Source organism: Rhinatrema bivittatum, chromosome 2 (genome assembly GCF_901001135.1).
Source record: "Rhinatrema bivittatum chromosome 2, aRhiBiv1.1, whole genome shotgun sequence".
Lineage (NCBI taxonomy): Eukaryota > Metazoa > Chordata > Amphibia > Gymnophiona > Rhinatrematidae > Rhinatrema > Rhinatrema bivittatum.
Window position 1 is genome coordinate 818,595,328 of NC_042616.1, and position 24,450 is coordinate 818,619,777.

General features: G+C 51.6%; 1 protein-coding gene across 1 annotated transcript in view; it reads left to right on the forward strand.

Moving 5' to 3' along the window:
• MROH1 (maestro heat like repeat family member 1) overlaps positions 1 to 24,450 on the forward strand; it is a gene marked incomplete in the record, with an annotated part of 402,473 nt that overhangs the window by 186,193 nt on the left and 191,830 nt on the right. Inside the window, 3 exon segments of the mRNA XM_029592292.1 lie at positions 9,821 to 9,847; positions 20,173 to 20,295; positions 20,578 to 20,657. Of these exon segments, the coding sequence (XP_029448152.1) occupies positions 9,821 to 9,847; positions 20,173 to 20,295; positions 20,578 to 20,657 (230 nt within the window).

The window sequence follows — 24,450 nt, forward strand, 5'->3', positions numbered from 1 at the left end:
GGGCATGGATGGTCTTTCTGAGCATGTGTGGACCTTCCTGTGCAGCTGCTGCCACACCAGTGTCTTCATCTGCCTTCCTTCTGCTATTGTGAACTTTTATAGATGTTTGTTGAAACTTTTCCTTTACAGCTCATCTTTTCTTGTTTTAATTTTCTTTATTTTTATTATTCATGGCTCCTCAGAGAAGAGATTTTTTTGTTTATATTATAAAAACTGAGTGTGATTCAGTGGCAGGTCCTCTTCAAAATGGGAGCCAGCAAGCCCGAGGGGTTCAAACGGTGGCCCTTTTTGCTTCTTTAAATTGACTCTGAAAGATCAGCGTGATGAATGCATGTGGAGTCTGGGGCCATCGCGCGACGTTCTTTGCTGTGTGACCTGAGCTCGCATGTCTTCAGGGGCCAGAAGATCATGAAGCTACGTACTGAGAGACTTCTTCAGGTCACACCCCGGACCAGCACCCATGGCAGGAGGGTCGTCGCCATCGGGGGGGACCATCCGTTCCCTCTCCATCCTTTCTTCATATTTTATTAATCACCTACTGCCGTAGTGCTAGGCAATTTACAATAAAATGGCAGGTAAATCAGTTAACCAAACTCAGAAGTTTGACAGTAAAATATTATCAAGAGCTGAAATAAAACACAGTAAAAACAAAAAATAGAATGAGACAGCCGTTAGGCTTCAGAAAGGCAAGTTAAGCCTATCGCAGAAGAACAGATCAACCAATAAATGCCATATATACAATGCAGTCAGCTGAAGCCTGCTTAACCAAGAAAGTTTTCAGAAATGTCGTAAACGTTTTAGAGCATTCCAGCAGCCACACTTCTACCTGCAAACTGTTCTAGTTCCGGAGCAGCGCTTGAAAATGATTTTCCCTTGGTTTCTACAAGCCTAGCCAGTTTAATAGATGGAACATCTTGCAAACCTCTTTGAGAGCAATGCAGTGATCAAGTGGAGTTGTATATTTTTAACAGTAGAGTGGCCCAAAGAAATCGCCGGACAGGGCTGATACCCGGAGGTCCCGGATCACTTGCCCTGTGGGATCTTCGTAGCCTGTCGCCTCTTCAGGAGAGCTCCGTGGGCGACACGAGCAGTGCGGGCTGCGGTGGGGGGTTCGGATCTCCCTCCCCCGTTGTCTCCAGAGCCCCAGGCTTCTGGGGAAGGTCATCAGGGCAGCGAGGAGGACCTCAGGGATCCTTTGGATTAGTCGTCTTCATTTTCTTCTGAGTTTGTGCTCCTGCTCCATAAGGCCTTTAAGGCCAGGAAGGCTGCATGTCGGGGTACATCCAAGGAGGCCCCAGGGCAGTCTGCCAAAATGTCCAGGACCTCCGCAGCCACAGGGGGCCCCTAGGGTCCAGCATCTCCTGAGGGCTACAGTGCCCACAGCTGCCATGGATTCTTCTTTGACCACTTCGGATACTGAAGGGGCCCAGGGAGTGGATTCCCAGGATTCCAGGCCTGGGGTCGGTCTGCTGGATCCGGATCTGTCTCTTGAGGGTGATGACCCTAAGGTGTCCATTTATTCCATAAGGAGGAGCTGAGCCCACTTATTCCAGCGGTGTTAGAGGGGTTGGGCATTGAAGTCCCACCACAGGATTCCAATCTGGGGGCTGTGAAACCCGGTCATGTTTGGCCTCCGGGGTCCCGCAAATTCCTTCCCTTTCCATAGTTCAGTCAGAGCTCTTCTGTTCCGAGAGTGGGATACTTCGGACACCGGTTTGAAGGTCAGCAGGGTGATGGACAGATTGTATCCATTGCTCAAGGAGGCGCTGAACCTGCACAAGGTTCCCAAGGTGGATGCCACAGTTTCTGAAGTCACCAAGAAGACCACTATTCCCGTCACTAGAACATCGGCTTTAAAGGATCTTCAGGTTAAAAAAACAAACTCAAAAAAAAAATCTGGAGGGTACACCTCAAGAAGATCTTTGAGGTTTCAGCCCTCGGTCCACTATGTGTGGCAGTTTCATGCTGAAGCTGGTCTTCACTGGGTTCAGCAGCTGCAAGGCAAAAAGTCTTTTTCTGAGGCTGAGGCCCTCCAGGCGGAACGGTTGGAGGCCGTCGTGGCATACAGTGCTGATGCCTTACATGACCTTCTCAGGACCTCTTCTTGGGCTATGATTTCAGTGGTGTCGGCCTGGCGCTGCCTCTGGTTGAGAAATTGTTCGGCTGATGTTTCCTCCAAGGCGCAGTTGGGATCTTTGCCTTTTAAGGGAAAGTTACTGTTCAGCAAGGATCTTGGGGAAATGATCAAGTCTCTGAGAGAGAATAAGGTCCATAAGTTGACTGAGGACAGGCCAAGAGTTTCCCATCTTCTTGTTCCCGCTTCAAGGGGAATCAAAGATTCCAAGGGCCCAGATTCTGGTCCGGCTCCGAGACAAGTCTCTGCTCGACAATCTTCTTGGTCTCAGTCCTTTCGAAGTCGTCCACCTGGCAGGGACAGATCCTCCCATGGAGACAGTGGCACCAAGTTCTCTCAATGAGGCGAGGCTGGTTCACTCTTCGGTTCCGCAGATAGCAGGACTCCTATCTCTCTTTTACGAGGAGTGGACCAAGATTACGTCAGACCAGTGGGTCTTAAGTATGATAATAGACAAAGAATTAACTAGTTAAAATTAGACTGACATCCAATTAAATCCCATGATCTACCAAGATAAACATGTAACTGTATAAAATACAAATTTTTATTGAAAATACTTTTTTTAAAATTTTACATCATTTTATAAAAGACTTATATAGTTATTTTCTGAGCTCAGAAATGACTGTAAATATGGCCAATTGTCCAACCACCTGAATTCAAGATTGATTCAATTTCTATTTCTTTAAAGATCGTAGCTAGTGATTTCCTTGCTACTTAAAATTGGTATAAATTTCTACTAGATATCACAAACCAAACTAGCTATCAAAATACATTAGTTTAATTATGCCATTGACATGTTTGACTGATTTTTTAGCTGTATCTATTAGACAATTCAATTGATTTTTTAACTATCTGTTGAACAATTCAACAACATGAATTAATCTTGCTCAATGACATTATAAGGATTGAATTATAAACTCAAATTGAACTTCCGATGTCACACACACTTATGGTTACATCATAAACATTTCTTATAAGAAGTTCAGTTGTATACAATCATTCAAATCAACCTTGGTTTGGATACATTAAGAAAATTACAGAGTTGACAATTAATTAAATCTTTGGATACTTCAGCATTAGTCTATGTGAAAATTTCACTGAGAAGCAATCCCATTTATATAAATTCAGGTGCTGGACCAAATTCGGCTCCCAACGATGACACTTCGTATCGACCAAAGTTCAATTTATGAATTTCAATGAGCAACAAGTAGAATTTTAAAAGATTTTAAATCATAAAGCCACACTATCTTCCAAGTTGGCTTCCGGTAATGGGATTTCCATAAACTGAATAAGTCTAGTTTTGATGTCATCTCTTAGCCCACATATCTTTTGCCAAAAGATATGTGGGCTAAGAGATGACAAGATAAGTTTTTGTCGGGACAAGATAGGCTTTTGCCATCATTTAAACAGGTTTTCCTGTTACCATCACTGTCGGGTGACATCAAAACTAGACTTATTCAGTTTATGGAAATCCCATTACCGGAAGCCAACTTGGAAGATAGTGTGGCTTTATGATTTAAAATCTTTTAAAATTCTACTTGTTGCTCATTGAAATTCATAAATTGAACTTTGGTCGATACGAAGTGTCATCGCTGGGAGCCGAATTTGGTCCAGCACCTGAATTTATATAAATGGGATTGCTTCTCAGTGAAATTTTCACATAGACTAATGCTGAAGTATCCAAAGATTTAATTAATTGTCAACTCTGTAATTTTCTTAATGTATCCAAACCAAGGTTGATTTGAATGATTGTATACAACTGAACTTCTTATAAGAAATGTTTATGATGTAACCATAAGTGTGTGTGACATCGGAAGTTCAATTTGAGTTTATAATTCAATCCTTATAATGTCATTGAGCAAGATTGATTCATGTTGTTGAATTGTTCAACAGATAGTTAAAAAATCAATTGAATTGTCTAATAGATACAGCTAAAAAATCAGTCAAACATGTCAATGGCATAATTAAACTAATGTATTTTGATAGCTAGTTTGGTTTGTGATATCTAGTAGAAATTTATACCAATTTTAAGTAGCAAGGAAATCACTAGCTACGATCTTTAAAGAAATAGAAATTGAATCAATCTTGAATTCAGGTGGTTGGACAATTGGCCATATTTACAGTCATTTCTGAGCTCAGAAAATAACTATATAAGTCTTTTATAAAATGATGTAAAATTTAAAAAGGCACAGTTACACTTTGGAGACCAAATTCTCGTGTCTCCCTGCTCATGTCGATCCAAGGAACTCGCGGTGAGGACCACCTTTGGCTGTCTGCGTCAGTTGGGAGCCATTGTCCCCGTCCCTCCAGACGAACGAGGATCTGGACGCAACTCCATTTATTTCATCGTTCCAAAGAAGGAAGGCAGATTTCACCCAATCCTGGACTTAAAGAAGGTGAATGTGGCGCTGAAGGTTCCGTGGTTCTGAATGGAGATGCTGCACTCCGTGATTGCGGTAGTCCACAAAGGGGAGTTTCTGGCCTCTCTGGATTTGACCGAGGCTTATCTGCACATCGGAATCTGATCTGATCACCAATAATATCTGAGGTTCATGATTCTGAGTGATCACTTTCAGTTCTTTCAACTCTGCGCTCATGCCTTTGGTCTAGCTACGCGCCCAGGACTTTCACCAAGGCTTTCCGAAGGGAGGGTGTTGTAGGTCATCCCTATCTGGACGACTGGTTGATTCGAGCATAATCTGAATCCCTGTGCTGGACGGCGGTGGATTTGGTCCTCAGTTGTCTCCAATTGCTAGGGTGGATCGTCAATTTAGCCAAGAGTCATCTGGCTCCTTCCCAGATTCTGGAATTCCTGGGGGCACTTTTCGACATGAGGACGGGAAGAGTCTTGCTTACTGAGCAGCGCATTGCCAAGCTTCAGGCTCAGGTTCGGGAATTGTTAGCCAAGCGGGTTCCCAGAGTCTGTGCTTACTTACAAGTGCTCAGGTCTTTGGCTTCTACCTTGGAGTTGGTACCCTGGGATTTTGCTCACATGAGGCCTCTGCAGTCACCCTTACTGTCTTGCTGGGACCCAATGTCGGAGCGTTATCAGCTACCTCTCCCTTTCCCAGAGCCTGTACAGTCCAGTCTCTCATGGTGGCTCCGCTAAGACAAGTTGAGTTGCGGCGTGGACCTCGATGTTCCAATCTGGATGGTCTTTACTACCGATGCCAGTCTTTTTGGCTGGGGAGCAGTATGTCAGTATCAGTCTGTGCAAGGCTGTTGGTCCTCGGGGGAAGCTTCCTGGTTTATCAATGGGCTAGAGACCAGGGCAGTATGTCTGGCCCTGCTAGCATTTCTTCCCTTGGTGGGGGGGGGCCGGTTGGAGAGGATCTTGTCGGACAATGCGACAACGGTGGCCTATATCAACCGCAGGGAGGCACCAAGAGTAATTCTGTGGCTCAGGAGGCTCGGCTTCTGGTGCAATGGGCAGAGCAGCATCTGGCAGCCTCACACATAGCAGGCACGGACAATGTGCAAGCGGATTTTCTAAGTCGCCAGCAGCTGGATCCCGGGGAGTGGGAGCTGTCCGAGGAGGCGATGTCCCTCGTTTGTTATTGGTGGGGGACCCCGTGCGTGGTCTTAATGGTGACTTTCCAAAATGCCAAGGCTCCGCGTTTCTTTAGTCGGCGGAGAGAAAGAGGAGCAGAGGGAGTAGACGCCTTGGTCCTGCCTTGGCCGACGGACATCCTGCTGTATGTATGTCCTCCCTGACCTCTGGTGGGCAAAATTTTCCGAAGAATAGAGGTTCATCTGGGACCGGTGATTCTGGTGGCATCGCAGTGGCCATGGCATGCATGGTTTGCAGACTTGATCAACCTAGTGGTAGACAGTCCTGGTCACCAAGATCGGATCTAAATCAATTGAGAGCTAAACACAAAATCCCATATTCTTCCATGCGATATAGCAGTATCTGGTAATCAAAAGTATCGAATCTGGCAAAAATATATAACAGATACCTTTTATCACTGTCCAAACATGTCAGTCAGAGAGACCATTGGGGTTCCTGTATTTAAAGATCCCCGAAAGGATCAAGAATATGGTGGTCATTCAGGAAGTCAGTTAATTGCTGCAGTACCATATATTCTAATAGTGTGTCAAGAATGGCATGGATGAAATTGGTCTATAATTACCAAGATTAAGAGGATCAAGACCAGATATTTTTCAGCAATGGTCTGACTGAAGTCGTCTTTAAGACGGATGGACCTGAAGCATTCTCTAAAGAAAGGTTTGTAATAGAAACCAAAAATGGTGCTATTGTTCTAACCATCTTTAATAATGAGACATCCTGGGACTCAATGGGGCAGTCTGACGCGTTAATAGAGGATATTGCCTTAGTCACTTCAATCAATGAAATATTCTCAAAGGTAGACCATTGAGTCTCAATATCAACAGACATATCTTCTACCAAGCTGGAACAGAGAATGGTTGACAAATTTGAAATTTTGTCTGTACAAAAGTCCAAAAAAATCATTACAACTTAACTGGTTTGTGCAATCTTGTGCAGAAATGCCTTGCGTGTGTGTTAAGTTTCATACAATTCTAGGCAATTCTTTAGGATTACTCCCAGAGGAGAAGATCCGTTTTGCAAAAAAAGATTTCTTTGCATCCTTTATTTTCATAACCAACTAGCAATGTCCTGTAAGCGAGAAGTGTATCATGGCATCGAGAACATGACATAAGACTTGCCATTCTGGGTCAGACCAGAGGTCCATCAAGCCCCAATATGCTGTTTCCAACAGTGGCCAAGCCAGGTCACAGGTGCCTGGCAGGATCCCAAGGGGTAGAGAGATCCCAAGCTGCTTATCCCAAGAATAAGCAGTGGATTTCTGCAACTCCACCTTAATAATGGTTTGTGGACTTTTCCTCCAGGAACTTGTCCAAACCTTTTTTAAATGCAGCCACACTAACAGCTTTCACCACATCCTCTGGCATTGAATTCCAGAGCTTAATTATGCCGTGGTAACTCGAGCAGTAGTGGCTTGGGGACAGCCAGAGAAAAACAGGAGGCAGATTCTGGCTGTTCCTTAAGTTCATTTTCTTCAAACTGTCTGTCTCTCTGGGAAACAGAATCAGCTGAAAGATGAATTGAGTCGTCAGATACAAGCACATGAATGGTCATGAGTCAATCGAATAGCACGGAGTCTTTTCCAGCTCTGGGGCCCTCCAGTCATTGCTCTCAACAAGTTTCCCCCATTCTGTCAATCCCATGAAGTCAAGGACTGCAGGTTGGGTTTCCTCCAATTCTACTTATAACCGGAGAGGTTAAGAAGATACAAAACGGTCAAATGATTTTCACAGCCCTGTTATGGCCTCACCAAGTTTATTTTCCCAGGTTACAGTGCCTAGCTGCTTGGAGTCTGATAAGATGGTGCATATTCCCATCCCTGATCATGCAGAGGGAGGTGAATCTCCTGCATCTTGATTTTCAGTCGTTGGCCCTGATGACACAAAGTCAGAGCTATGAGAGCTTCCTTAGTACATTTTTGCTCTGTATCATTAGAGTACCACTGCTTATCACTTCTCTAGCACTGCTTGACGTATGCAGAGCAGCCACCTGATCTTCCATCTATACCTTTACTGCATATCAAGATAGCAGTTTTAAAAAGCATATGCCAACTCCTCGCTGAACTTGGCCTAACGCACTACATCTACGCGGATGATGTACAAATACTCATCCCCATCACGGAATCCCTCCCGAAAGCACTCAAGACCTGGGACAACTGTCTCTCCGCCATCAACAAACTCCCAACTAACCTCAGTCTATCCCTAAACACCACAAAAACAGAGCTACTTCTCATTTCCCCACACCACCACAACCTCCTCTCCCCCCCCCTCCCATCAGCCCTCTCCCTTTCCCCAGCACATCAGGGATTTAGGTGTCTATCTGGACAGCCATTTGAACTTAAAACAATTTATTAATAACAGCACAAAAGATTGCTTCTACAAACTGCAGGCCCTCAAGAAACTTAGACCTCTCCTCCGCCTCCATGATTTCCGAACTGTCCTCCAAGCCACTTTATTCAGCAAGATTGATTATTGCAATTCCTTACTCTTAGGCCTTCCCGCAATTTCCATCAAACCCCTCCAAAACGCAGCAGCCCGAATCCTCACCAACTCCCGTGGAATAGATCATATCACGCCAATCCTCAGAGACCTCCATTGGCTTCCTGTCTCCGCCAGAATACACCACAAGACCCTCACAATTATCCATAAAACGCTACATAACCAAAATATTCATTGGTTTAAGGACTCCCTGCGCTATCACACTTCCAATAGACCTACCAGAGCTGCCTACAAAGGATCCCTATGTCTGCCCTCTCACAAACTCACTCGCATTATCTCCACTAAAGATCGCGTCTCTTCCATAGCGGGACCTACACTGTGGAACTCAATGCCACCCGAACTACGCCAAGAACACTGCACAAAAACTTTCAAAAAGACAACTAGAAACTTGGCTATTTAAAAGGGCCTACTCATAACAATAACCCTCCACCATCCTTTCTCCCTAAAAATCCTCCTCCCTTCCCCCCCCCCCCAATGAAATCCACAGACGCTTATCTATTTTACTTTCAGTTAACTCCTTGAACTAGAGCCTCAACACAGAATCTTGTAAATAGTTATTCCTTTTTTCATTTTATTTTACGTTATTTTCTTCCATTTTATTAACCTATCCAACCGCCCTTTGGACCCTTTATTCTTCTACATCAGTTCCCTTCTTGTTCCTTCGCCTCCCTGTTTCACGTAACTTACTTTTCACTTTCTAAATCATGTTGTATTGACCCCGTTACATGTAAACCGATGTGAGATGCAAATGAATGCCGGTATAAAAAAGTTTTTAAAATAAATATTTTAGGTGATTCCTTCACGTCCACCCTCCAGCCTGGTGCTTAAATACAGATGTATGTCTCATAAGAGAGATTTTTCCCATATCCCTGAGAGCTTGGGAATTCCCCGTTTGTCCTGCTGTCCACAGAGAAAGCAGAGTTGGTCACCTGTAAGTGGCCTTCTCTGCAGGCAGCAGGAGTAATCAGCAGAACAGTCCCATCCTCCTCCCTTGCAGATGAAAGATTGAGGAGATTCGCATGGCAGTGGCTGTGCATGGGAAGGTCCGCGTGCATGGGAAGGTCCTCGTGCTCGGGAAGGTCCGCGTGCTCGGGAAGGTCCGCGTGCTCGGGAAGGTCCGTGTGCATGGGAAGGTCCGCGTGCTCGGGAAGGTCCGCGTGCTCGGGAAGGTCCGCGTGCTCGGGAAGGTCCGCGTGCTCGGGAAGGTCCGCGTGCATGGGAAGGTCCGCGTGCTCGGGAAGGTCCGCGTGCTCGGGAAGGTCCGCATGCATGGGAAGGTCCGCGTGCTCGGGAAGACCTTCTCTGACTTTCTGAGCTCGGAGAGAACTTTCCATCGTTGGGCGACCTTACCCCTTCTCGTGAGGCTGATTAGTCCTGCGGAGAGCACCCATATTACAGGTGAGCAGCTTTGCTTTGGATACAGAGCAGGCAAGGGTCCTCTGGGCTTTGAGATCCCTGCGTTGGACGATCTCCCTGCATTATATCTGGGAAAGGGAGGTGGCTTCCTGTGCTGTGAGATCCAGCAGGGAGAGGGTTTTCAAAGCTTGCAATTGTAATTCGGGTTTGTTTTGTCCTCCTGGCTTTCTAACGTGTGCTGTATTTTTACTTTTTATTGTTCAGGTTCTGGGAATAAAGGTAGAAACCAAGGTACAGTCCAAAGAATTAAAGCTTAGCTCCTAATTATCTCCTTCCACTCCTTTCCTCTGTTCTTGCTTCTCTAAAATACCTCGGGGTGGGGGGGGGGCAGTGAGGGTCTGTGAGAAGCTCGCTCATTCCTGGAGACCGATGCACAAGGCGGGTGGGAGAAGACTTAAGAGCTCTCTCGCGTCTTGTGACCGGAAGCAAAAAAGAACAGTTCACACAAACTGGGGAAATGCAGACAGGCGCCTGTTACCAGAAATAAGATGCACAGTGTCACTCTTTTATTCTAAGCTCTTTCTTGCAGTGAAAGTCTCAATTTTTTATAAGCAGTGCTTATTTGTGTTCTGTCAGACCAGTCTAGATGCACGGTTTCTGCCTCCCTACCAGCAGGTGGAGACAGAGCGTCTCATATGGGGTCCTGTGCAGCCTGCCGCTCCTCAGTATTTCTCTGCCTCCAGCAGGCCCGTGCAGCGGGGAGGATGGAGCGTTTTTTGACTAGGGCCGCACAGGTAGTCATTGACCAGCCAGCTCGGGGAGGGGGGGGGGGGGGGCTTGATAGCCCGAAGAGCCTGGCTCCCTTTTCTCACCTTTCCCCTCCCTCCCTGTTACTCTTAAACTAAATAAATAAAAAAACAAAGGTCTGGGTGAGCCAGGAAGCTGCCAGCGTGAGCTGAGCCGGGCAAGCAAAGCTCCCCGTTTTGTCTTGTGCACGAAAGAGAGTAAAAGGAAGAGAGAAGTGGCTGCTTTAAGGAAGGAGTTCGGGAGTCTGCAGCGGGATCGGGCCGTGCTGGGAGCACCCAGGCCGGGTGGCTGGGGCTGTATAGCATGCGGGGGTTGCCCCAGGAGCTCAGCCAGTTCCTCTCCGTGCAGCACCCGTGTCGGGAGGCCCAGCCTGAGCACAGGGGTGGCCCTCTCTTGACTCCACCAGCAGACCCCCGAGGCAGGCTTCCTTCAGCGAGGGGATTCACCAGCACGTAGCCCTTCTCCAGTGGCCCCTGGGGTGAGGGGGAGACTTCTCCTCTGAGCACCCCTGAAGCAGGGGACTCTCGTGGGGCCTTGTGCCCCTCCCCCCTTCCTCTCAGGGCTGATAAGGCAGGATTTGCACGCGTGGTCCATGGCTTCGGGATTGAATGGTTGGCCTGTAAGTTCCGGTGGACAGGAGGAACCGGGACAGCAATCCCAGGGGGGGGGGGGGGGGGGGGGGCCTTAGAAGAGGGAGACGTGATCCCCCTGGCAGTTGGCCCCTTCATGCATGCTCTAGTGCAGCAATTCTCAGCCGGTGTGACCCCCCGCCCCGCTTCTGCTTCCCTTCTCTTCAGGGGCGGAGACTGAGGAGAGACGCTGCCTGCCTTGACCTCCGAGAGCGAGCAGGCGTGCACCGTGCACTCCTTCCCTTGCATTATTTCTGAAAGGCAGCATAAGAAGTTAGTAATGGTGAATTCAACGCTGCCCCTCAGTGAGACAGGCCGAGGCTCTGCAGCCATGCAGCAGGCAGGGACTGGGTGGGCTCCGAGGCTCTGCAGGGGCCAGGGACTCTCTGACTCTGCCGGCACTTTCACTGACTGCTTCCTGCTCTGGGGACAGGCACTAACCCTAAAAACGTTTCTCTCTACGTGCGGACTAACATTCTGCAGGCTCGCTCTCTGTGCAACACACGCTTCACTTATCGTTTATGGAGACAAATCTGTATGCGTGTGCGTGTGTGTCTGTGCGTGTGTGTCTGTGCGTGTGTGTCTGTGCGTGTGTGTCTGTGCGTGTGTGTGTGTGTGTGTGTGTGTGAGAGTGTGTGTGTGTGAGAGTGTGTGTGTGTGAGAGTGTGTGTGAGTGAGAGTGTGTGTGAGCGTCTCTTATCTGTTACTGTTTTTATATTACAATTATTACATGAAAAAAAGCAAGAGCCTGCTAGCACGAACTATGACCAGATATAGTGTGGTGTGGCCAGATATCATGCACCTCACTCCTGCCCTGCAGTACTGAGACCCCTCCCCTTTACACCTCTCCTAATGCCCCTCACTCCTGTCCTGCAGCACTGAGACCCCTCCCCTTTACAACTCACTCCTGTCCTGCAGCACTGAGACCCCTCCCCTTTACACCTCTCCTAATGCCCCTCACTCCTGTCCTGCAGCACTGAGACCCCTCCCCTTTACAACTCACTCCTGTCCTGCAGCACTGAGACCCCTCCCCTTTACACCTCTCCTAATGCACCTCACTCCTGCCCTGCAGTACTGAGACCCCTCCCCTTTACACCTCTCCTAATGCCCCTCACTCCTGCCCTGCAGCACTGAGACCCCTCCCCTTTACACCTCCTAATGCACCTCACTCCTGCCCTGCAGTACTGAGACCCCCTCCCCTTTACACCTCTCCTAATGCTCCTCACTCCTGCCCTGCAGCACTGAGACCCCTCCCCTTTACACCTCCTAATACACCTCACTCCTGCCCTGCAGCACTGAGACCCCTCCCCTTTACACCTCCTAATGCACCTCACTCCTGCCCTGCAGTACTGAGACCCCTCCCCTTTACACCTCTCCTAATGCCCCTCACTCCTGCCCTGCAGCACTGAGACCCCTCCCCTTTACACCTCCTAATGCACCTCACTCCTGCCCTGCAGTACTGAGACCCCCTCCCCTTTACACCTCTCCTAATGCTCCTCACTCCTGCCCTGCAGCACTGAGACCCCTCCCCTTTACACCTCCTAATGCACCTCACTCCTGCCCTGCAGCACTGAGACCCCTCCCCTTTACACCTCCTAATGCTCCTCACTCCTGCTCTGCAGCACTGAGACCCCTGCCCTTTACACCTCTCCTAATGCCCCTCACTCCTGCCCTGCAGTACTGAGACCCCTCCCCTTTACACCTCTCCTAATGCCCCTCACTCCTGTCCTGCAGCACTGAGACCCCTCCCCTTTACAACTCACTCCTGTCCTGCAGCACTGAGACCCCTCCCCTTTATACCTCTCCTAATGCACCTCACTCCTGCCCTGCAGTACTGAGACCCCTCCCCTTTACACCTCTCCTAATGCCCCTCACTCCTGTCCTGCAGCACTGAGACCCCTCCCCTTTACGCCTCCTAATGCTCCTCACTCCTGCCCTGCAGTACTGAGACCCCTCCCCTTTACACCTCTCCTAATGCTCCTCCCTCCTGCCCTGCAGCACTGAGACCCCTCCCCTTTACACCTCCTAATGCCCCTCACTCCTGTCCTGCAGCACTGAGACCCCTCCCCTTTACACCTCTCCTAATGCACCTCACTCCTGCCCTGCAGTACTGAGACCCCTCCCCTTTACACCTCTCCTAATGCCCCTCAATCCTGTCCTGCAGCACTGAGACCCCTCCCCTTTACACCTCCTAATGCACCTCACTCCTGCCCTGCAGCACTGAGACCCCTCCCCTTTACACCTCTCCTAATGCCCCTCACTCCTGTCCTGCAGCACTGAGACCCCTCCCCTTTACACCTTCTAATGCTCCTCGCTCCTGCCCTGCAGTACTGAGACCCCTCCCCTTTACACCTCCTAATGCCCCTCACTCCTGCCCTGCAGCACTGAGACCCCCTCCCCTTTACACCTCCTAATGCCCCTCACTCCTGCCCTGCAGCACTGAGACCCCTCCCCTTTACACCTCTCCTAATGCACCTCACTCCTGCCCTGCAGTACTGAGACCCCCTCCCCTTTACACCTCTCCTAATGCACCTCACTCCTGCCCTGCAGGACTGAGACCCCCTCCCCTTTATACCTCCTAATGCCCCTCACTCCTGCCCTGCAGCACTGAGACCCCCTCCCCTTTACACCTCCTAATGCCCCTCACTCCTGCCCTGCAGCACTGAGACCCCCTCCCCTTTACACCTCTCCTAATGCTCCTCACTCCTGTCCTGCAGCACTGAGACCCCTCCCCTTTACACCTCCTAATGCACCTCACTCCCGCCCTGCAGCACTGAGACCCCCTCCCCTTTACACCTCTCCTAATGCACCTCACTCCTGCCCTGCAGTACTGAGACCCCCTCCCCTTTACACCTCTCCTAATGCACCTCACTCCTGCCCTGCAGCACTGAGACCCCCTCCCCTTTACAACTCCTAATGCACCTCACTCCTGCCCTGCAGCACTGAGACCCCCTCCCCTTTGCAACTCCTAGTGCACCTCACTCCTGCCCTGCAGCACTGAGACCCCTCCCCTTTACACCTCTCCTAATGCCCCTCACTCCTGCCCTGCAGCACTGAGACCCCTCCCCTTTACACCTCTCCTAATGCATCTCACTCCTGCCCTGCAGCACTGAGACCCCTCTCCTTTACACCTCTCCTAATGCATCTCACTCCTGTCCTGCAGCACTGAGACCCCCTCCCCTTTACACCTCTCCTAATGCATCTCACTCCTGCCCTGCAGCACTGAGACCCCTCCCCTTTACACCTCTCCTAATGCACCTCACTCCTGCCCTGCAGCACTGAGACCCCTCCCCTTTACACCTCTCCTAATGCCCCTCACTCCTGCCCTGCAGCACTGAGAGCCCCTCCCCTTTACACCTCTCCTAATGCACCTCACTCCTGCCCTGCAGCACTGAGACCCCTCCCCTTTACACCTCTCCTAATGCACCTCACTCCTGCCCTGCAGCACTGAGACCCCTCCCCTTTACACCTCTCCTAATGCATCTCACTCCTGCCCTGCAGCACTGAGACCCCTCCCCTTTACACCTCTCCTAATGCACCTCACTCCTGCCCTGCAGCACTGAGACCCCTCCCCTTTACACCTCTCCTAATGCACCTCACTCCTGCCCTGCAGCACTGAGACCCCCTCCCCTTTACACCTCTCCTAATGCTCCTCACTCCTGCCCTGCAGCACTGAGACCCCTCCCCTTTACACCTCCTAATGCACCTCACTCCTGCCCTGCAGCACTGAGACCCCTCCCCTTTACACCTCTCCTAATGCACCTCACTCCTGCCCTGCAGCACTGAGACCCCTCCCCTTTACACCTCTCCTAATGCCCCTCACTCCTGCCCTGCAGCACTGAGACCCCCCCCCCTTTACAACCTCTCCTAATGCTCCTCACTCCTGCCCTGCAAGCACTGAGACCCCTCCCCTTTACACCTCTCCTAATGCACCTCACTCCTGCCCTGCAGCACTGAGACCCCTCCCCTTTACACCTCTCCTAATGCACCTCACTCCTGCCCTGCAGTACTGAGACCCCTCCCGTTTACACCTCTCCTAATGCACCTCACTCCTGCCCTGCAGTACTGAGACCCCTCCCCTTTACACCCTCTCCTAATGCTCCTCACTCCTGCCCTGCAGTACTGAGACCCCCTCCCCTTTACACCTCTCCTAATGCTCCTCACTCCTGCCCTGCAGCACTGAGACCCCTCCCCTTTACACCTCTCCTAATGCACCTCACTCCTGCCCTGCAGCACTGAGACCCCTCCCCTTTACACCTCTCCTAATGCACCTCACTCCTGCCCTGCAGCACTGAGACCCCCTCCCCTTTACACCTCTCCTAATGCTCCTCACTCCTGCCCTGCAGCACTGAGACCCCTCCCCTTTACACCTCTCCTAATGCCCCTCACTCCTGCCCTGCAGCACTGAGACCCCTCCCCTTTACACCTCTCCTAATGCCCCTCACTCCTGCCCTGCAGTACTGAGACCCCTCCCCTTTACACCTCTCCTAATGCCCCTCACTCCTGCCCTGCAGCACTGAGACCCCTCCCCTTTACATCTCTCCTAATGCACCTCACTCCTGCCCTGCAGCACTGAGACCCCTCCCCTTTACACCTCTCCTAATGCCCCTCACTCCTGCCCTGCAGCACTGAGACCCCTCCCCTTTACACCTCTCCTAATGCACCTCACTCCTGCCCTGCAGCACTGAGACCCCTCCCCTTTACACCTCCTAATGCTCCTCACTCCTGCCCTGCAGCACTGAGACCCCCTCCCCTTTACACCTCTCCTAATGCACCTCACTCCTGCCCTGCAGCACTGAGACCCCTCCCCTTTACACCTCTCCTAATGCACCTCACTCCTGCCCTGCAGCACTGAGACCCCTCCCCTTTACACCTCCTAATGCACCTCACTCCTGCCCTGCAGCACTGAGACCCCTCCCCTTTACACCTCTCCTAATGCACCTCACTCCTGCCCTGCAGCACTGAGACCCCTCCCCTTTACACCTCTCCTAATGCACCTCACTCCTGCCCTGCAGTACTGAGACCCCTCCCCTTTACACCTCCTAATGCTCCTCACTCCTGCCCTGCAGCACTGAGACCCCCTCCCCTTTACACCTCTCCTAATGCACCTCACTCCTGCCCTGCAGCACTGAGACCCCTCCCCTTTACACCTCTCCTAATGCACCTCACTCCTGCCCTGCAGCACTGAGACCCCTCCCCTTTACACCTCTCCTAATGCTCCTCACTCCTGTCCTGCAGCACTGAGACCACTCCCCTTTACACCTCCTAATGCACCTCACTCCTGCCCTGCAGTACTGAGACCCCTCCCCTTTACACCTCTCCTAATGCACCTCACTCCTGCCCTGCAGCACTGAGACCCCTCCCCTTTACACCTCTCCTAATGCACCTCACTCCTGCCCTGCAGCACTGAGACCCCTCCCCTTTACACCTCCTAATGCACCTCACTCCTGCCCTGCAGTACTGAGACCCCTCCCCTTTACACCTCTCCTAATGCACCTCACTCCTGCCCTGCAGCACTGAGACCCCTCCCCTTTACACCTCTCCTAATGCCCCTCACTCCTGCCCTGCAGCACTGAGACCCCTCCCCTTTACACCTCCTAATGCACCTCACTCCTGCCCTGCAGTACTGAGACCCCTTCCCTTTACACCTCCTAATGCACCTCACTCCTGCCCTGCAGCACTGAGACCCCTCCCCTTTACACCTCCTAATGCACCTCACTCCTGCCCTGCAGTACTGAGACCCCTTCCCCTTTACACCTCCTAATGCACCTCACTCCTGCCCTGCAGTACTGAGACCCCTCCCCTTTACACCTCCTAATGCCCCTCACTCCTGCCCTGCAGTACTGAGACCCCTCCCCTTTACACCTCCTAATGCCCCTCACTCCTGCCCTGCAGTACTGAGACCCCTCCCCTTTACACCTCCTAATGCACCTCACTCCTGCCCTGCAGTACTGAGACCCCTTCCCCTTTACACCTCCTAATGCACCTCACTCCTGCCCTGCAGTACTGAGACCCCTCCCCTTTACACCTCCTAATGCCCCTCACTCCTGCCCTGCAGTACTGAGACCCCTCCCCTTTACACCTCTCCTAATGCACCTCACTCCTGCCCTGCAGCACTGAGACCCCTCCCCTTTACACCTCTCCTAATGCACCTCACTCCTGCCCTGCAGCACTGAGACCCCTCCCCTTTACACCTCCTAATGCACCTCACTCCTGCCCTGCAGTACTGAGACCCCTCCCCTTTACACCTCTCCTAATGCACCTCACTCCTGCCCTGCAGCACTGAGACCCCTCCCCTTTACACCTCTCCTAATGCACCTCACTCCTGCCCTGCAGCACTGAGACCCCTCCCCTTTACACCTCCTAATGCACCTCACTCCTGCCCTGCAGTACTGAGACCCCTTCCCTTTACACCTCCTAATGCACCTCACTCCTGCCCTGCAGTACTGAGACCCCCTCCCCTTTACACCTCTCCTAATGCTCCTCACTCCTGCCCTGCAGCACTGAGACCCCTCCCCTTTACACCTCCTAATACACCTCACTCCTGCCCTGCAGCACTGAGACCCCTCCCCTTTACACCTCCTAATGCACCTCACTCCTGCCCTGCAGCACTGAGACCCCTCCCCTTTACACCTCCTAATGCACCTCACTCCTGCCCTGCAGCACTGAGACCCCTCCCCTTTACACCTCTCCTAATGCACCTCACTCCTGCCCTGCAGCACTGAGACCCCCTCCCCTTTACACCTCTCCTAATGCTCCTCACTCCTGCCCTGCAGCACTGAGACCCCTCCCCTTTACACCTCTCCTAATGCCCCTCACTCCTGTCCTGCAGCACTGAGACCCCTCCCCTTTACACCTCTCCTAATGCCCCTCACTCCTGCCCTGCAGCACTGAGACCCCTCCCCTTTACACCTCTCCTAATGCACCTCACTCCTGCCCTGCAGTACTGAGACCCCTCCCGTTTACACCTCTCCTAATGCACCTCACTCCTGCCCTGCAGTACTGAGACCCCTCCCCTTTACACCTCTCCTAATGCTCCTCACTCCTGCCCTGCAGTACTGAGACCCCTCCCCTTTACACCTCTCCTAATGCTCCTCACTCCTGCCCTGCAGCACTGAGACCCCTCCCCTTTACACCTCTCCTAATGCACCTCACTCCTGCCCTGCAGTACTGAGACCCCTCCCCTTTACACCTCTCCTAATGCACCTCACTCCTGCCCTGCAGCACTGAGACCCCCTCCCCTTTACACCTCTCCTAATGCTCCTCACTCCTGCCCTGCAGCACTGAGACCCCTCCCCTTTACACCTCTCCTAATGCCCCTCACTCCTGTCCTGCAGCACTGAGACCCCTCCCCTTTACACCTCTCCTAATGCCCCTCACTCCTGCCCTGCAGTACTGAGACCCCTCCCCTTTACACCTCTCCTAATGCCCCTCACTCCTGCCCTGCAGCACTGAGACCCCTCCCCTTTACATCTCTCCTAATGCACCTCACTCCTGCCCTGCAGCACTGAGACCCCTCCCCTTTACACCTCTCCTAATGCCCCTCACTCCTGCCCTGCAGCACTGAGACCCCTCCCCTTTACACCTCTCCTAATGCACCTCACTCCTGCCCTGCAGCACTGAGACCCCTCCCCTTTACACCTCCTAATGCTCCTCACTCCTGCCCTGCAGCACTGAGACCCCCTCCCCTTTACACCTCTCCTAATGCACCTCACTCCTGCCCTGCAGCACTGAGACCCCTCCCCTTTACACCTCTCCTAATGCACCTCACTCCTGCCCTGCAGCACTGAGACCCCTCCCCTTTACACCTCCTAATGCACCTCACTCCTGCCCTGCAGCACTGAGACCCCTCCCCTTTACACCTCTCCTAATGCACCTCACTCCTGCCCTGCAGCACTGAGACCCCTCCCCTTTACACCTCTCCTAATGCACCTCACTCCTGCCCTGCAGTACTGAGACCCCTCCCCTTTACACCTCCTAATGCTCCTCACTCCTGCCCTGCAGCACTGAGACCCCCCCCCCTTTACACCTCTCCTAATGCACCTCACTCCTGCCCTGCAGCACTGAGACCCCTCCCCTTTACACCTCTCCTAATGCACCTCACTCCTGCCCTGCAGCACTGAGACCCCTCCCCTTTACACCTCTCCTAATGCTCCTCACTCCTGTCCTGCAGCACTGAGACCACTCCCTTTACACCTCCTAATGCACCTCACTCCTGCCCTGCAGTACTGAGACCCCTCCCCTTTACACCTCTCCTAATGCACCTCACTCCTGCCCTGCAGCACTGAGACCCCTCCCCTTTACACCTCTCCTAATGCACCTCACTCCTGCCCTGCAGCACTGAGACCCCTCCCCTTTACACCTCCTAATGCACCTCACTCCTGCCCTGCAGTACTGAGACCCCTCCCCTTTACACCTCTCCTAATGCACCTCACTCCTGCCCTGCAGCACTGAGACCCCTCCCCTTTACACCTCTCCTAATGCACCTCACTCCTGCCCTGCAGCACTGAGACCCCTCCCCTTTACACCTCTCCTAATGCCCCTCACTCCTGCCCTGCAGTACTGAGACCCCTCCCCTTTACACCTCCTAATGCCCCTCACTCCTGCCCTGCAGTACCCCCTGCTTTTCCAGATTGGCATTCTTGGATATGGAGGAAAAGGGTTGAGAGGTCAGGGAAAAAGCACTGGGGGGAGGGGAGCTGTTGATGGATTGGGATGAAATCTGGATGGGCCAGTCTGGTCTTTCTCTTGTGTCCTTTGCTGCGTTACTGTGTTTAGCTGCCGCTGCTTTTCTGAATTCTCCCCTGAATTAGCAGATCCCTGGCACTACTTTCCCCCTCTGTAACCAAGGCCCGCAGCGGTGACCTCCTCTCTCAGCTCTGCGTTCACAGATTGCAGCCTTGGCCGCTGCTCCTGCGCTCCCGGTGATGGGGACCTCTCCCGCGGCCTGAAGAGCCTTGTCCCTGCTTCTTTCGTCTGCGTGGCCCTCTCTCACCGTGTGATGCATGGGGACCTCTCCCGTGGCCTGAAGAGCCTTGTCCCTGCTTCTTTCGTCTGCGTGGCCCTCTCTCACCGTGTGATGCATGGGGACCTCTCCCGCGGCCTGAAGAGCCTTGTCCCTGCTTCTTTCGTCTGCGTGGCCCTCTCTCACCATGTGATGCTCTCTCCCCCCGCATGCAGGACCCGGTGCTGAAGCTCTGCCTCGTTCGGAGCGTCTCCATGCTGAGCTTGGCCATCTGTGAGAGCAGCAAGGCTGCCTCCTTTCTCTTCTCACACAAGACGGAGCTGGTGGCTCAGATGATGGTGAGTTCTGGGAGGTCTCGGATACTTCCGGCGCTTGCCTGAGAGCTGCTAAAAAGATGGGGGGGGGAGGCAGCTCGGGCCTGGACAGCTCTTGTTACTGGAGAGTGTTCAGCAGGTTTTCATCCAGGTGAGGATGGAGAGATGGAAGCGTTTGTGTCTTGAATGTACGTGGGAACTCAGTAAGTGACGACTGGGGAGGCGAGCTGGGGCCGTTATTGGGATGGGATGGGCGGGTGATAACTTTGTACCTCATTCCTCTTACTTCCGGTCTTCATCTGCCAGGAGTTCATAAAACTGGAGCCTTCTGAGTCCTTGAAATCCCCCCTGCGTCAGAGGGCCATCACCTGCTGTTCCCACCTGGTGTATCCTTTCCTCCACAGCTTCTCCTCTTGTCCTGTCTGTGCAGTATACAGAGAGAGGAGGGCGCGGGACCTTTCTGAAACTGATTCCTGAACATCTGAACCTTAAAGGAGAGCCGTAACCCCGGATCATTTACACATGTTCTGCTCAAGCCCAATCTTTAAATGTCTCCTAGAGCCTTCCTCTGCTGTATTCAGACAGCGTCATAAGCCTTATCCTCAGTGATCGGGTGCCTCTTGTTAAGGAGAGAAGTAACTGGTTGGAGCTGCTCCTGGGTGCTGAGGTGCTGGCGCAGCTTTCCTTCATAGCCACTCTGCCCATAGGAAGGGTTTTCTCTCTCCCTGAGCGTCCTGGCCTGACTTGCCATCTGCCATAGGCCTGATTTTATTTTTACTAAAATGTTCAAGAGCAGATATTAAACACGATCAATGTCTTTAACATGTGGTGAAGACAAAAACGGTGAAAGATTTGAAAGGGGCGTGGGATAAATGCTGTGGATCCCTAAAGGATCAAGGATGGGAATGAAGAAGAGAAGTGCATGGGGGTAACTTGCTGGTTTGGCGGTTACTACCCTTAACCAGTGCAACTCCATCATTGCTCCCTGCTTTAGCGGCAGGGGGAAAAGAGGAATTAGATTCAGGCAGCAACCAACAAGGACATTGGATTTTACGGTCTGGGAAAACAAATAAGCATGAGGGTAACTTGCTGATACGGCGGTTACTACCCTTAACCAATAAGCTTTAATACTGTTCATGCAACTCCATCATTGCTCCCTGCTTCAACGGCAGGGAGAAAAGAGGAAAAGGGGAATTAGATTCAGGCATCAACCATCAAGGTCATTGGATTTTACAGTCTGGGAAAACTAAGCATGAGAGTAACTTGCTGATACGGCGGTTACTACCCTTAACCAATAAGCTTTAATACTGTTGATGCAACTCCAATATTGCTCCCTGCTTTAATGGTAGGTGAAAAGAAATAAAAGTGGAGAATCAGATTCAGCCAGCAACCAGCAAGGATACTACATTTTAAGGTCTGGGAAAACAGATAAGATTTGGGGTGACTTGCTGATGCAGCTGTTACTACCCTTAACCAATAAGCCTGATACTTTGATGCTACCATAAGCTTGCTGGGCAGACTGGATGGACCGTTTGGTCCTTTTCTGCCATCGTTTCTATGTTTCTATGTGGCTCACCAGTGTTTTAGTTCCCTGTGTGAAGGAGAGGTTGCAGCTTCACCCTCTCACCAGGTGCCCGCTAGAGCAGCGGTTGCAAAAATTAAAGATTCACAGCAAATACTATGATTGCGTTTTAGTTGCTATATGAGATAGAAACATAGAAATGACGGCAGAAGAAGACCAAACTGTCCATCCAGTCTGCCTAGCAAGCTTTCACACTTATTTTTTTCTCATACTTATCTGTTACTCTGACCACTGAGGTCAGGGCCCTTATTGGTAACTTTTTGGTTTTAGTTACCTTCCACCCCCACCATTGATATAGAGAGCAGAGCTGGAGCTACATCTAAGTGAACTATCAAGCTTAATTGGTTAGGGATAGTAACTGCTGCAATAAGCAAGCTACTCCCACGCTTGTTTACCCAGCCTGTGCAATTCAGTCCTTGTTGGTTGTTATCTGAATATAAATCATCTTTTCCCTGTACGTACCAGGATCAGTCCAGGACACCTGGGTTGTGACTCCGCACCAGTAGATGGAGACAGACTAAAACTTGTGGGCTGAGCCATATAGGACCCTGTGCCAATCACAGCCCGTCAGTCTTACGTAATGTCAAAGTAGAAATGCAACTAGAACTAGCTACCAACTACCTTTAAGGAAACCGAACATAACGCAAACCCCTTCCGAACTGGACTCCGCAACCAGCAGAGCGCAAACAAGCGACCAGGTTAGCTAAGAAAACACTGAGCGGACTCTCTAATACTACTACGCAGTGCTGCGGGCGGGATCCTGGACTGATCCTTGGTACTACAGGAACGAAAATTATCAGGTAAGAAACTAATTTTCCTTTCCCTGTACGTACCAGGATCAGTCCAGGACACCTGGGATGTACCAGAGCTAAATTACCAAGGGTGGGAGCAGAGCAGAGAGTCCCGCTCGGAGCACCTACTCTCCAAAACCCCCAGAATCAGTAGCCTGAACCTCCAACCGGTAATGTCTAATGAAGGTATGGAACAACTTCCAGGTAGCCGCCCTGCAAATCTCCGGAGGCGACACATGCGAAGACTCCGCCCCAGACGCCGCTGGGGACCGTGTCGAGTGAGCCCTGAGGAGGCCCCCAGGAACCGGTTTTCCCCACACGAGGTATGCCAAACCAATGGTTTCTTTTAGCCAAACGGGCAATCGTCGTGTGGAATGCTGCGGCCCCTGTTCTTTGGACCCGAAAAGGAAACAAACAAAAGATTTGCTATCCGAAAAGAATTCGTGATAGAAGGGATCTTCGCACAGCAAGCCTCTTTAAGTCCCTCGCTAGGGGATCAGAGGAGCTCCCGGCCGCAAAGCGGACAGCTCAACTGACTGATTCAGAAGAAAAAACGACCTTAGGTAGAGAGGAAGGGATCGACCGCAAGGATACCCCCGAGGCGGAAATACGCAAAAAGGGATCTCTACAGGAGAGAGCCTGCAACTCGGAGAAGTGCCGCGCTGAGGCAATCGCCACCAAGAATACAGTCTACAATGTGAAAACCTTAAGATTCGTACGATTCAAGGTTCAAACGGTGCCATGCACAAGGTGGAAAGAACCCAATTAAGGTTCCAGGACGGGCAGGGGAAACGCAATGGAGGACGGAAATGCTTAGCCCCCTCAGAGAAAACGGGAGACAACAGGACCCGCCAGCAACCAAGCGCCGCCACCTGGACCCGCAGGGAACTGCATGCCAAGCCTTTGGCCAGACCAGCCCGGATAAAGCCAGAAGATCAGAAACCACACTCCGCTGCACGCACCATTCCTCAAAGACTACCGAGACCCGGACGTACGCCAAGGACGTAGACTGCTTCCCGGACCTCAGCAGCATAGCCATCACCGCGGCAGAGTAACATTTCCTCTGTAGCCGAGTCCTCTCAAACGCCATGCCGCGAGACAGGAGGGATCCGCATCCGCCAACCAGACGGGGCCCTGACGGAGGAGCCCCGCGAGCCCCTGGAGACGCATGGGACGCATGGTAGCCGTCCCCGGCCAACTGAATGAGGTCCGTGAACCACGGACGGCGAGGCCATTCCGGAGCCACCATGATCACGTTGAACGGGTGCAATTCTATGCGGCGCAGAATCTTGCCGAACATCGACCACGGAGGAAAAAACGTACAGTCGGACATCCGTCGGCCAGGGAAGCACCAATGCGTCGACTCCTTCTGCTCCCCTTTCTCGAAGCGAATTGAAGAATCGCGGAACCTACGCATTGTGGCCTCCGGCCATCCAGTCCATATGGGGATACCCCACGTCTTGCCGATGAGGCGAACCGCTTCGTCCGCCAGCTCCCATTCCCCGGGATCCTGACGATGACGGCTGAGAAATCCGTCTGGAAGTCGTCGACCCCGTCGATGTGAGAGGCTGCGACGTTGTCGAGAGAGCAGAGCTGGAGCTACATCTAAGTGAACTATCAAGCTTAATTGGTTAGGGATAGTAACTGCTGCAATAAGCAAGCTACTCCCACGCTTGTTTACCCAGCCTGTGCAATTCAGTCCTTGTTGGTTGTTATCTGAATATAAATCATCTTTTCTTCATTCCCCCTGCCATTGAAGCAGAGAGCTATGCTGGATGTGCATTGAATGTGAAGTATCAGACTTAA